The sequence below is a fragment of the Zalophus californianus genome, chromosome 1 (genome assembly GCF_009762305.2).
Source record: "Zalophus californianus isolate mZalCal1 chromosome 1, mZalCal1.pri.v2, whole genome shotgun sequence".
NCBI classification, from domain to species: Eukaryota; Metazoa; Chordata; class Mammalia; order Carnivora; family Otariidae; genus Zalophus; species Zalophus californianus.
In genome coordinates this window covers 204143610-204157963 of record NC_045595.1, presented here as the reverse complement: position 1 = coordinate 204157963, position 14354 = coordinate 204143610, and the positions used below count along the sequence as shown (strand labels likewise).

The 14354-nt window shown below is 44.1% G+C and overlaps 1 protein-coding gene across 2 annotated transcripts; it reads left to right on the top strand.

The window, feature by feature from the left end:
* The first annotated feature begins 1666 nt into the window (after positions 1-1666).
* Positions 1667-6215, top strand: DNAJC28 (DnaJ heat shock protein family (Hsp40) member C28). Of its 2 annotated transcripts, none has more exons than XM_027587153.1 (2): positions 1667-1740; positions 2888-6215. In XM_027587153.1, the coding sequence occupies exon 2, from the start codon at positions 2919-2921 to the stop codon at positions 4074-4076; it is 1158 nt and encodes a 385-aa protein (XP_027442954.1). In that variant the 5' UTR covers positions 1667-1740; positions 2888-2918; the 3' UTR covers positions 4077-6215. The 2 variants fall into 2 exon arrangements, with proteins under 2 accessions (XP_027442954.1, XP_027442953.1); XM_027587152.1 differs by having other exon boundaries at positions 1668-1975.
* The last annotated feature ends 8139 nt before the right edge of the window (positions 6216-14354 follow it).

Here is a 14354-nt window from a genome sequence, read left to right as displayed (position 1 = left end):
ACACAGCAAGAGAGGGAACATAAGCGGGGGGGAGTGGGAGAGGGAGAAGCAGGCTTCCCGCGGTGCAAGGAGCTGTATGTGGGACTTGATCCCAGGACTCTGGGATCATGACCCGAGCCACAGGCAAACGCTTAACGACTGAGCCACCCAGGCGTCCCAATAAATAAAATCTAAAAAAAAAAAAAAAAAAAGCACATATATGGAGAAAGGGAGAGAATGGTAAAGCAAATGTGGCAACTCTTGGTAGATGAACCAATACAATACCCAGAAACTGGCTACCTCCACATTTCTTATACATTAGAAAAATAATTCCCCGAATCAGTTAGCTAGTTTGCATTTTGCAGCTGCAACTGTTCCTAATAGATTATTCAGCCAACTCCAATTCACCTTCTACCAGTACAGAATCACGCTATAAAACTGACACTCTGAAAGAGAAATGGACCTAAGAGTTCTAGTAACTTAACAAAAGGCGCTTAACTACATGGTGCTGAAGTATAGTAACTTCTAAAGTGCAAAAATCAAAACGAGATTTGTGATGAGTGCTTTGTAAAACGCAAAGTGCTATACAAATATGAGTTGTTTTTAAGGACGAGTTTATGCTTTTTCCACTTTTATGCTGTGTTTAAGATGTTGGCCAGAAAGTTAACACTGTAGAAACACTATTTTGTTTCACACAGAACTCTTTATGTTCATTGTTTGCTTATAAGGAAATCCCTCTGCATCAGTATTTAGGTCTTTCTCTGTACAACTACATAGGAGGTAGCAAACTATTATATGGTCTATAATCCAGAAGCTTAGGAAGGCCAGTACCTATTTCTGGCTCCTTTTCGGAGGCATAGTCATAATAAAATACATTGCTTAATGCTCCAGGCATTGTGCGAAGTGGCTTACATATCTTGTGTAATTCTCACAAAAATTCAGTGCATTTCATGCAATTATTATTTCGTCATATGTAAATGAGGAAGGTAACTACACTTTATTTCATAGGGCTGTTGTAAGGATTAAGAGACTATAAAGCACTTAGCACAGTAGCTGGCAAAAAAGTGCTAAATATACATTTACCATTTACTGGTACCCTTATTTTACTGGCAGACACATAGAAAAGCAATTTTCTGCCTTTTTCTATTTTTTCTACTTTTCTTTTTTAAAAAATTACCTCCGAAACAGGAAATCCCCATGACAGTGGCTGAGCTTAAAACCAGGAGACCCCTGTTTTGATTTGGAGCTCAACTGTCTTCACCCCCTACCTACCAACGCCTGGCTAAGCGAGCTGCTCAGTTAAGTACTTGCTGAATTAACGAATTAATTCTAGCCTGGGTTAGCTAGATCTTTCTGGGTTGGGTAGAACTTTCAAGTCTCTTCGCTGGTGCCCCATCTGCAGACACGGAAGAGGCTGTTCAGACCTGTTCGGGGAAACGATCTCGTCGTCCCTTCGCAAAAGCAGTTTACCGAGGGCCGTCGCCCCCGAACCGCTGCGACTTCAAGGGTCGGAACCTACACTCACCACACTCTGCAATGGAGTCTGCCCGCCCCAGTTGCAGGCCACAGCCACACTTCCTCCGGCCCCCGCCTTCCGGGAAGGCGCACGCGCACGGCGAAGGCCGCAGTGCGCCGCAGTTCCCTGCGAACTACACCTCCCACAATCCCAATCGGCCGGATCACCCCCTTGGGGCAGGTGGGAGCGGGGCCGGAGCCTCCGAGTTGTCCTGCCTGTGTCCCCCAGGGTCGAGTTCGTTCTAGGTGAGGTTCCTGGGTTTCCTGTTAAAGTAGGACCTCTGTGCCGATTAGGTCCGCTTCTGTCCTCCGTCCACACTGTGGTCCCCTCAGGGTAAGACGACAGATGGTTTAGTCCAGCGGAGACACTCCCCCTGGGCCACAGCGAGACGACAGACAGCGAAGGGCAGACCGCGCACGCATGCGCAGAGGCGCAGCATGGGGGCGGGAGCCGCTAAGCCCCTTCCCCAAGGCTGTGGAGGTGAGTAGGGGGCGGGGCGGGGCGTGTCCCGCGTCAGGACTGACCACTGCCCCGCAATGGCCACCGTGGGCTCAGCCACCACCATCCCAACTCTAAAGCCGTTGACCCCAACTGTCCAGAAAATTGGGGTTCCCAGGAGCTCAGTTTTAGCGTTTGTACATCAAAGTCCCACTTGCAATTAAACCGCTTCTGGCATTTCATTGCCATTATCTGGGTGTAAGTTGTCCTCTTCTGCTAGACCATGCGTTTTATTTACTATTTTTAATAACGTGTCCGGAGGGCCCACCTTTCATCTTGGTTTTCTAGCATGTAGCAAACAGCTCCTTCTTGATAAGGTGGGGAGCTTCAAGTCTTTTGGACGCTTGATTCTATTCAATTTAGTGTCAGACTAGGTACATACTTGCTCGTGTTCTCTGTTTCATGTGTGATAAGCCTCATGAGAAGACTCCTTTGAGATGATGAAGACAGTATTACACTAAGATGGAGTGGAGGTGATGAAGTTTATAATCTGCTAGGGATACGGAGAATTAAGCAAGACCTTACTGTGCCCTAAACCTGACCATTTTCCTTACACCTTGCTGTGTGACTGGGTTATGTTGCTTAACCTTCTGGGCCGACCTTAACCTTCTCATAAATGAGAAGATTGGATTAGATCTCTAAGAACCTACCAGCTCTGAAATTCTGTGGTTGGTTAGTGAGGAGTAAAATCCAGATTATATCATAATATGTTAATACTAAGCATCATCAACTTCCATTTCTCTGCTAACAAAAGTGAAGTATAGCTGTAAGCATTTGGCAGCAGCATTAGAAAGAACTGCCCCTTATTGTACCTGTAATTTCCTTATTGCTGAAAATATAAGATTTGCCGATAATAACAGCTTTCTTCACTTGGTATTTGTTGTCTGTTTGTAGACCATCTCTAGGAAGATCTCTGGGTACAATTATGAACACGATGTATGTGACAATGGCTCAAATCTTAAGATCTCATCTGATAAATGTTTCGGTGATATCTAATAGAATGAAAATGCTCCCATATCTTGGTGTCATTAAAAATAGAATGATGTCAACTCATAAATCCAAAAAGAAGATGAGAGAATATTATAGGCTGCTCAATCTGGATGAAGGATGCTCTGCGGATGATGTCAGGGAATCTTTTCATAAGCTTGCCAAGCAATACCATCCAGACGGTGGCTCTAGTACTGCAGATTCTGCAACATTTATAAGGATCGAAGAAGCTTATAGGAAGGTGCTTTCCCACGTGCTAGAACAAACAAATGCCCAACAGAATAAAGTTGGAGAAGCAGAGGAAGAAGAAGACAAATTCAAATATAAAACACCCCAACACCGGCATTATTTAAGTTTTGAAGGTATTGGTTTTGGGACTCCAAGTCAACGAGAGAAGCAATATAGGCAGTTTAGAGCAGACCGTGCAACTGAGCAAGTGATGGAATATCAGAAGCAGAAACTACAAAGCCAGTATTTCGTCGATAGTTTGATTGTTAAAGATGTAAGACAGAGTAAAGAACAAAAGATAACTCAAGCTATAGAGCGTTTAGTAGAGGATCTCATTCAGGAATCAATGGCCAAAGGAGACTTTGACAATCTCAGTGGGAAGGGAAAACCTCTAAAAAAATTTTCTGGCTGTTCATATATTGATCCCATGACTCACAACTTGAACAGAATATTGATAGATAATGGATACCAACCAGAATGGATCCTAATGCAAAAGGAAATAAAGGATACCATTGATCAACTCAGAGAGGCGATTTTAGTGTCAAGGAAAAAACTTGGGAATCCAATGACACCAACTGAACAGAAACAGTGGAGCCAAGTTTGTGAGCAGTTTCAAGAAAACATCAGAAAACTAAACAAGCGAATTAATGATTTTAACTTAATCGTTCCCCTCCTGACCAGCCAAAAAGTCCATTTTGATGCACAGAAAGAAATTGCCAGAGCCCAGGAAGTATATGAAAGCCTTATAAAAACAGAAGTCACAGATAAAAACCCAGACAACACTGATCAGGGAGAAGGGGAGAAAACACCTGAAGTCAAGACAAGTTTTTTTAACTGGATGAATGTGTGGAAATTTATTAAAATATGACCACTTAAATATTCACAGTACTACCTCAAACCATTTTCAGTTGTACTGACATCACACTTAGAAGCTGAGATTTATTGCTGTAACACAAGAGTCTGAGAACTGTTGAGTCTCTGTACTTTTTACAAAACTAATCACATCTCCAGTGATGTGTGAGTGAGAAAACTGTTAAGAAACTGAGCCTGAGAAACGTTCAACCAGCATTGCTCTGAGGATGTTGCAAGAAAAGAAGAGAACTCCTGGAAAACAATTTAACCCATTCTGGAGTTTAAATGTCAATCATGGGTGAAGTGAGTTAGGACAAGGACTCAGACGGGATCATATAAAGGGTATTCCAAAAAGTCTTAGGGCAGTTTTCAGCTCTAATACCTCAAAAACAGTTGCTGTTGCCATCTTCAAACAGTTACTGAAACAAACAACAACAACAAAAAAAACCTTAAAAAGTAGTATCAAAGTTCACAAAACGAAGGAAGTATAGACTGTAGGCAAGCAAACCTTCACATGATGAATGTTTCTTGCAAGGTTGCTGCATTTATACACCTGAGGTTATTAAAGCTTACAACTGTTCTAAGACTTTTAGGACACTCTATGTGGGTGGAAATGTTACGATCTGGAAATTAGCCCATTGGAGTTACTGCACTCTTCCTTTTTCATAGACCTTCTCTGTGGGTACTGAATAAAAACAAAACAAAACCAAAAAGCACGAAATACCTGGGTTGTTCTTTTTCCTGCCCAACTTCACTATCTTGGCTGTAGAAATCCATCAGCCAAGCTAGTTGATATAGCTGTTCTAGAAATAGACTCCAGTGGCCACTTTTAAAAGAGTTTGGGTGTATTCTCTGCCCTTTCGGAGGTAAAAGAAAAAAAAAAAAACTCCTTGAGCTCAGGTGAAACTTAAGGTTTCACTTCTGGCTTCATCTCTAAGTTTACCTGAAGCCTCTCTGTGTCATGTCTCAGATTCCCCGGAGGCTTTTTCCATCTGAAAATCTCAGTGTACGGATCCAATTTCCGATCTGAGGAACCCTTTCATAAATGAAAAGATGTCTGAATTTTGCGCCAGTTTGCACTTTTGGCAAATGACAAGAGATTGATATTCATGAGATTGTTGCGTTCTGTCCACTTACAGAAAATCTTACTTTTTTAGGTTTGCGTAATTGCGTTAGCCACAGAATTGGGCAACTAGAAGAATACAGAGAGTGGTCAAACAGAGCGGATCTGTTTCCTTATTTAACTCAGAGTTCTGGATTATGGATGTGGTTCAGAAGGGGCACTTGCCACCCTGATTTTGAAAGAACAAGTTATTTTGTAAAGTGCGTGATGGTTAAGTAAAACTGCGTCTTCAAAGGAAATGTCAGGACTTTCTGCTCAGATGATGGGGTAATTAATTGGTATAATATGTCATTGTTTTACTGAATGAGTTATGTGCCTTCTCCAGTGATGGCATTACTCTAAACAAAATTGTGAACAGTAGGTAATATAGCTACATAATAAGAACTATAGTTATAAAACATTTTAGAAGGCTAGGATTCTGTGAATCTTGTTAAGAATGAGGGGTGCCTGGGTGGCTCAGTTGTTTAAGCATCTGCCTTCAGCTCAGATCATGATCCCAGTGTCCTGGGATCGAGCCCCACATCAGGCTCCCTGCTCAGCGGGGAGCCTGCTTCTCCCTCTCCCTCTGTTGCTCCCCCTGCTTGTGTGTGCCTGCGCTCTATCTCTGTCAAATAAAATAAACAAAATCTTAAAAAAAAAAAAAACAATGGGAATTAGATGTATGACACCTAGTTGCATTGCAGCAACATAATACAAAGGAAACCATTTTGGGGCACCTGGGTGGCTCAGTCAGTTGGGCATCCGCCTTCAGCTCAGGTCATGATCCTGGGGTCCTGGAATTGAGCCCCGCATTGGGCTCTCTGCTCGGTGGGGAGCCTGCTTCTTCCCCTCCCACTCCCCCTGCTTGTGATCTCTCTCTCCCCCTGTCAAATAAATAAATAAATCTTTAAAAAAAAATCAAAGGAAACCATTTTCAATATTGGATAATGGGAAGGTAAATTTACCAGAAAGCACTAGTAAATCCTTAATTTCAACACAGCACGCTTTATGTTCGTAAATGTTGTCTATATTAATAAGGTGAATAAAGTTCATTTTAATGATTATCCAACGGTCCTTTGTTATATAAACAACTACTAAGAATAATAACCGTATTTTTGGCTGATCACCTGAATAAATACTTTTTCTCTTTTTGATTGATGATATAAAAACTGTGAAGAGATTATTCCTGTGAAGAAGGCAAATTTGCTTACGGAAAAACAGATTCACTAATTGAAGGAACTAAGTTTCAGGCCAGAGAAAAGATTATGGCCGGTTGGTCAGCGTTTGTTGAATTGTGATCTGACGCTTCTCTCTCCTCTGAGGCAGCCTTGACCTTTTTCTGTTAGTGTTTGACCTTCTAATTTTGCCACCTTTTCAGGTGTAGTAGTAGTGTCTGAACTCATTAATAGGCACTCATCAAACTCTGCCTGATTCCCAGCCTTGGATTTCAGGGCTCCTTTCTTCAGACTCTAGGACCAGAACCCTGGCCCAACACCCTGAGGACAGACCCTCAAAATCCCAGTGGCTTTTGGCTCCCAGCCTTATGAAATGGTTTTTGCCCTTGTTCTGTGTACCTGAGTGTGGTTTGGTACCTCTGGGCTCTAGTTTTCTGTTCCTTGATAGAACAGTTGCAGTACTATTCCTGTTCTTCATCGAGCTACCAGGACAGAGCTCTGCTCTTGGGGGTGGGGAACCTCCCAGAGATGGGAGTCCCCTGTGACCTTATCTGTATGATCGGGACCTGCTACTTCCTGACGTACGTCCCTGCTGCCAACTGCCTGGGACTGCCATCACTAGGACCCAGCCACCGTTTGGGACATTCTCGGTACCTCTCCGGCACCCCTCACGCTGGTATGGTCGTTCCTAGAAGTATTGCCTTTCCTTTTCGATGATGTTCTGTTCATTCGGCATACATTTATCGAGGTCCTGAATGGGAAGCTCCGTTCCACCATCTGGATGATCAGAAATCAGTAACTGAGGGAGGGGGGGCAAATGGACCCCTCAGCCCCAAATGTTACCCCCAGATACTCATTTTGCTTGGTATTATTGCTGCCACCACCACCCTGCTTCCCGGGCAGGGGACACTGGCCTCCCTCTCCTCCCCTGGCCTAAGGGCAGACCCACAAATATGGCATAATACTTCTTGCCCAGCTGAGACCAGACTGGAACTTCAAATTACAACTTGGCTCAAGGCTTGGGATGACATAAGCAAAGGGAAGGCAGTCCCTGGGACAGGAGAACCTGGCCTGTGGCCCTCCCCAGTTTGTCTCTGAGCCCAGTCCCCAGCCTGCTGTAGAATGGCAGAGCCCAGCACCCTTCCACCTCTGAGAGAATCCTCAGGTGCCCCAAGTATGCCTCCACTCCCCCAAATCTAGAAAACCAGAAAACTAAGGACTAAGGAATTTTCTTTCCTGCTGAGACAAACTTCAGAGGTCTGGCTTCCTCTTTGAGGACCCATGTCTTCCCTAGATGATTGATGTTTGCCCCTATCCCCCAGGCCCCCTGTATGACAGGTCCTATCTGAGAGTCTCAACCTGACAGATATATCAAATAACCTTAACATTGTTATAAGAGAGACCTACTCCAAATAAAGAAATAAAGTCTTTAAAAAGGGGGAGGGGGGTGCCTAGGGTGGCTCAGTCAGTTAAGTGTCTGCCCTCAGCTCAAGTCATGCTCTCAGGGTCCTGGGATCCAACCCGTGTGGGCCTCTGTGCTCAGCGGGGAGTCTGCTTGTCCCTCTCCCTCTGCTGCTCACGCTCTCTCTCTCAAATAAATAAATAAAATCTCAAAAAAAGAGAGAGACCTACTTGTAGTTGTGGGGTGGGTCCTTCCTGGTATACCCTGAGGACCTTCTAGCAAGGAGCATGCGGTCCAGTGGTGACTCAGCTTTAGAATTTCTAGCTGGGCCTTTCTGCTCAGTGTGGTTTCACCTCTGTGGATGCACCTGGTTCCATGGCCTTGTCCTCCCCACTTTTCCACTTAGCCACAGTTTACAGCATGATTTGCCCAGTTGAGCCCCAAGCTTCTCAGTGAGATTAGCTTAAAGATGTGGTCAACAGCTGTTGTACTTTGGCTCTGTCTCTCCTCTTTGAAAGGCCTATATTAAAGGTGGTATATGTCGTTCATCTAGGGAGGATGTGGTTCCTAGCACAGGAAGTCAGACCTTTGAAGCTGCTCTTGACAGGAGAGAGAAGATCCCTTATTTTCTTAAATATGCTTGAAAATGGGCATGTGACCTAGGCTCTGCCAAGACCTGTCCTTGGGAGACGTGGTTCAGAATGAAGCATGGGAGGAAATACGCTGGCTCTGTGTAGAAGTGGGGCGCCTGGGTGGCTCAGATGGTTAAGCGTCTGCCTTCTGTTCAGGTTGTGATCCCAGCGTCCTGGAATTGAGCCCTGCGCCAGGCTCCCTGCTCGGCAGGGAGCCTGCTTCTCCCTCTCCTTGTACTGCTCCCCCTGCTTGTGCTCTCTCGTGCTCTCTGTCAAATAAATAAAATCTTAAAAAAAAAAAAATCCCTTTTCAGCTCAATCCAGCTGGAGGAGGGGCTGCCATTTGCAGCTGAGCACTGTGACGGATCCAGATGAGGTCATGAGAATCTCGTGGTTTGGGGATACGTGGCAATGATATGCTTGATTGTGGGGCAGGGGGCATGTGGACTCTCATCAAACTCTCAGCTCCACCACTTTGTAGGTGTGTGATCTTTTTTTTTAAATTTTTTTAAATTTTATTTTTTTTTAAGATTTTATTTATTTATTTGACAGATAGAGACATAGCAAGAGAGGGAACACAAGCAGGGGAGTGGGTGAGGGAGAAGCAGGCTTCCCGCGGAGCCTGATGTGGGGCTCGATCCTAGGACCCTGAGATCATGAGCTGAGCCGAAGGCAGACGCTTAACGACTGAGCCACCCAGGTGTCCCGTAGGTGTGTGATCTTGAGCAAAATACCAAACCTCACTGACTTACAGATTACTCAGGTGTAAACACTCAAAATGATCACTTATTGTGAGGATTCATTGAGATATTATATGTAAGGGATTCAGCATGGTTACTGACACAGGATGAGCACTCCAAGCATTAAATGATGTACCATTGTGCTAATAAAATAATAAAGAGAGGTTTTTATTATTTTTAAGGTTTGTTTAAAAAGTGGTCCATGGGGCGACTGGGTGGCTCAGTCAGCTGAGTGTCCAGCTCTTGATTTCAACTCAGGTCATGATCTCATGGGTCATGGGATAGAGTCCCGCGTCAAGCTCTGAACTCAGCACAGAGTCTGCTTGAGATTCTCTCTCTCTTCATCTCCCTCTTCCCCTCCCCCCTCCCCGTGTTCTCTCTTTCTCTCGCAAATAAATAAATAAAATCTCTTTAAAAAATGTTCCATAGTTCTTTTCTTGGGGGAGTATTGATTTCAAAGCTGATCTTGCTAGTTCCAGTCAATTTTCTGAATTTACTGAGACTGTTCTCTGACATGCCTTCAGCTAGCAGGAGGCATTAAATGAAAATGTAGAAGCCAGTCAAGAAAGACCACATATTGTATGATTCTATTTATATGAAAGGTCCAGGATAGGCAAATCTCTAGAGACAGAAAGTAGAGTAGTGCTTGCCTAGGGCTATAGAGTTTGGGAGGAAATGGGGAGTGACTGCTAATGTTTATGGGTTTTCTTTTGGAGGTGATAAAAATGTTCTAGAATTGTGGTAATGGTTTCGCAACTCTGTGAACATACTAAGAACCACCAAATTGTGCACTCTAAATGAGTGAATTTTATGGTATGTGAAAGCTGTTTTTTTTAATTAAAAAGTAAGAGAAAATATAGAGTGATTCTGCATTTGGTAGGTTGCTTGCTACTTTTCTATAGGCAAAAAATGTCCTCAGAAGCATAAAGAGTGAGAGAACTGTTTTAAATTAAGCATAAAAATGACAGCCAGTGTTTTAAGAATTTAAATTTAGATGCTTTCACATCTATAGCAAATGTTGATTAATGTGTACACATTTCTGCAAAACCCCACAAAACTGTTAGTATTCCCAGGCATTTGCCACTGTGCTGCTGCTTCTTTTTTTTTTTTTTTAAGTAATCTCTACACCCAACATGGGGCTTGAACTCACATCCCCAAGATCAAGAGTGGCATGCTCTACTGACTGAGCCAGTCAGGCACCCCCACTATGTCTTTCTTACAACAAATAGCTACTCTTACCAAATTGAGTGGTGGCCTTACATAAACAAGAATCCACAAAGTGGAGAAAATAGACAAAAGCAAACACATATTTTGTAAAAATGATTGAAAGAACATGGTCTGTATCTTTTTTTATTTTTATTTTTTTTAGATTTTATTTATTTATTTGAGAGAGAGAGCACAAGAGCAGGGTGAGGGGCAGCGGGAGAGGGAGAAGCACGCTCCCTGTTCAGGCAGGGAGCCCGATGCAGGACTCGATCCCAGGACCCTGGGATCATGACCGAAGCCAAAGGCAGACGCTCAACCGACAGAGCCACCCTGGGCACCCTAGAACGTGGTCTTTAATTACATACAAAAAATTTTTGTAAAAGATTTTATTTATTTGAGAGACAGGCAGAGAGAGCAAGAGTGGGGGAGGGGCAAAGGCAGAGGGAGAGGGAGAAGCCGACCCCTCGTTGAGCACAGAGCCCCCTGCAGGGCTCGATCCCAGGACCCTGGTATCATGACTTGAGCAGAAGACAGACGCTTAACCAACTGAGCCACCCAGGCGCCCCACATATAAAAATTTTTTATTCTAAAACTCCACAGGTGATTAGGCAGCAGGGAAGATGGCAATCCCCGCTATTTCCCATTACACATCATGTTACCCAGAGCCTGTGGGGAAGGAGAGGCATAAAGAACCTGCCTTTCCTCTCTTCTCTTTCTTCTCTCCAACACCCAAGAAAAAGTGGCCCTGAGACATCACGATTCCATAACCTTCCAGACATGAATGTCAGGGAGCTGGCAGAGTGAGGAAGAATACCCGGACATGCCTTTGGGTCCCACTCTTATGGACATGAGTATCTTGAGAGGTTTGGGACAGGTCTGCTTTAAGCTTATCACTTATGGTTCCGTCCTGCCCACAGGGGCCAAGGTCACCTGCCCAAGAGCAAAGAATACATCAACTGGCTGGTGAAGTGTTACATAGTACGCCAACGTGAGGTTCTTTGTTTTTATCTTATTTTAAGTATTTTATTTATTTATTTGAGAGAGAGCCAGCACAAGCGGGGGGAAAGGGCAGAGGGAAAGGGAGAAGCAGACTTTCTGCTGAACAGGGAGCCCGACACCGGGCTCGATCCCAGGACCCTGGGATCATGACCTGAGCCGAAGACAGACACTTAACCAACTGAGCCACTGAGGCACCCCAAGTTTCTTTATTTTGAAAAGAATCTTTTTTTATTTTGAAAATTCACGTGTATATAGGAAAATAATTCAATCAATGCAAAAGGACAGACAATGACCAAATGAGTTCCCCTTAATCCCAGACCCCCTACCCCCAACCTCTGCCCAGACCCAGACATCCCAACCCTACTTCCCAGATCTAATCACCATCAACAACTTCTTGGCACATGTATACTAGTTTTTTTTTAAACAAATGACTACAAAATTGTGGCTGAAAGAACTCAAATTTGTTGCCTTACAGTTCTGGAGGTCAGAAGTCCAAAGTGGATCTCACTGGGCAAAAATCAAGGTACTGGTGAGACTTCATTCCTTCTAGAGGCTCTAGGGGAGAATCTGATTCCTTGCCTTTTCCTGTTTCTAGAGGCCACCTGCATCCTTGGTTTGTGGCCCCTTCCTCTATCTTCAGAGCCAGCGACAGCAGGTAAGTCCTCCCTGTGTCACACGACTCTGACTCTCCTGCCTCCCTCTTCCACTTACAGGACACTTGGGGTTACCTCGGTCCCACCCAGATTGTCCAGCATAATCTCCCTGTTTTTTTTTTAAAGATTTTATTTATTTATTTGACAGAGAGCAGGAGAGAGAGCGAGAGAAAGCACAAGCAGGGGGAGCAGCAGAGGGAGAGGGAGAAGCAGGCTCCCCACTGAGCAAGGAGCCCGATGCCAGGCTCGATCCCAGGATCCCAGAACCCCAGGACCCCAGGATCATGACCCGTGCCAAAAGCAGACGCTTAACCGGCTGAGCCACCCACGCACCCCATAATCTCCCTGTTTTAAGGTCAGTCGATTAGCAACCTTCATTTCCTTTTGTTAAGTAACATAACATATTCACAGATTCTGTGAATTTAGGACATATTTGGGGGAGCCATTATCCCGCTACCACTATATCCTTCTAAAAGTTTAGGTATATAATTTACATGCACACACTGTCTCTCCATCTCTCTCTCAAAAACACTCAAATGTGAACACACTCTACATACTCTTCTTATCTTTTTCTTCACCAATCTATTAATATATCTTCAAGATCTTTCCAAATCAACACATCCAGCTCTATTTCATTATCTGCTAAGCCTGCATGAGACTGTTTTATGTTCTCATGGAAATAAGAACTAATCGATACTGAGCAGATGAAATAAATAGCAGTGCAAGGTCACGCAAAAAGAGACCTTGAGGCATAGAGACAGCGGACGCAAGCTGAAGTGATCATGAGTCAGGAGTGAGATACGGCATAATAATGCATCATAATGTATGAGGTACAGAGAGGCTGACAATAGCTTACTCATGTTGGATGCTTTCCTTGCACTAACTAATCTTTGCAACAATCCTATGACATAGGTACTATTATTAACTTTTTTCAAGAGATGAGGAAACTAATGAAGCACAGAGATGTCAAGTAACTTGCCTTGGGTCACACAGCTAGAAAGTGTCCAGGGTTGGGATTTGAACCCAGATTGTCTGTGGTTGCTCTGCTTCCAGATCCCTATTCTTTTAACGATAGATTTATCTGTCTATCTCTCTATCTGTCAGAGAGCACACACAAGCAAGGGAGTGGCAGACAGAGGGAGAAGCAGGCTCCCGCTGAGCAAGGACCCTGATGCGGGACTCGATCTCAGGACCCTGGGATCATGACCTGAGCCGAAGGCAGATGTTTAATTGAGCCACCCAGGTGTCCCTCCAGATCCCTATTCTTACCCACACACTATACTATGGTATTGGTAGAGAGGATATTGGAGCAGATCACATTAGTCGCAGCTTCTTCAATGAAGAGTCAAGACACTGAGGTTCCGGGGGCTGTGTATTTTATCCTTGGACTGTCATTCTTGTCCCTTACTTCCCTCAAGGTTCCTGCCTCCCTGACTGCCCCTCATACCATGAGAAAGAGGCAGTATGATGCAGTGGTAAGGGAATGGGAGTGGCTAGGGAGACTAGAAGTCAGATCCAAGTTTTGCCACTCACTAGCTATGTGACCTTCTTGAGTTTCTGTCTCCTCATCTGTCCAATGAGTATACAGTTGACCCTTGAACAGCAGGGGTTTGAACTCTGTGGGACCACTTATATGCAGTACTGTAAATGTATTTTCTCTTCCTTATGATTCTTTTAAAGATTTTATTTATTTATTTGACAGAGATTTTATTTATTTATTTGACAGAGAGCGAGAGAGCACAAGCAGGGGAAGCAGGAGAGGGAGAAGCAGGCTCTCCACTGAGCAGGGAGTCTGACACGAGGCTCCATCCCGGGACCCCGGGATCATGACCTGAGCCGAAGGCAGACGCTTAACCAACTGAGCCACCCAGGCGTCCCTTCCTTATGATTTTCTTAATAACATTTGCTTTTCTCTAACTTACTTTATTGTAAGAATACAGTATATAATATATATAACACACGATGTATGTGTTAATTGGTTACTTATGTTATCGGTAAGGCTTCGGATCAACAGTAGGCTATCAGCAGTGAAGTTTTTGGAGAGTCAAAAGTTTTGCGGGGATTTCTGACCGAGTGAAGGGTTGGCGCTCCTAACCTCCGCATTGTTCAAGGGTCAACTGTAATCAGACCTAACTTGCAGGGATAGTTGTAATCCTTAGAGATGATGAATATGAAATGCTGGGTGTAGGGTGAAGTCCTTACTAGGAACTCAGTGATTCTCAGTGGAGATGTTACTGCCCCCAGAGGACATTTTGGAAATTTGTGTAGGAATCTGCAGACAACAAAATGGTTGGAGGGACACTACCAGAGGAAATTCTATTTTGCCCATCTGGACCAGTACATTGTGTTGGCTGGCATGTGTTCTGATTGGCTGATAAGTCCATG

Coding starts and splice junctions, on each gene's coding strand:
- DNAJC28 (XM_027587153.1), top strand. CDS start 2,919: ATGAACACGATGTATGTGACAATGGCTCAAATCTTAAGATCTCATCTG.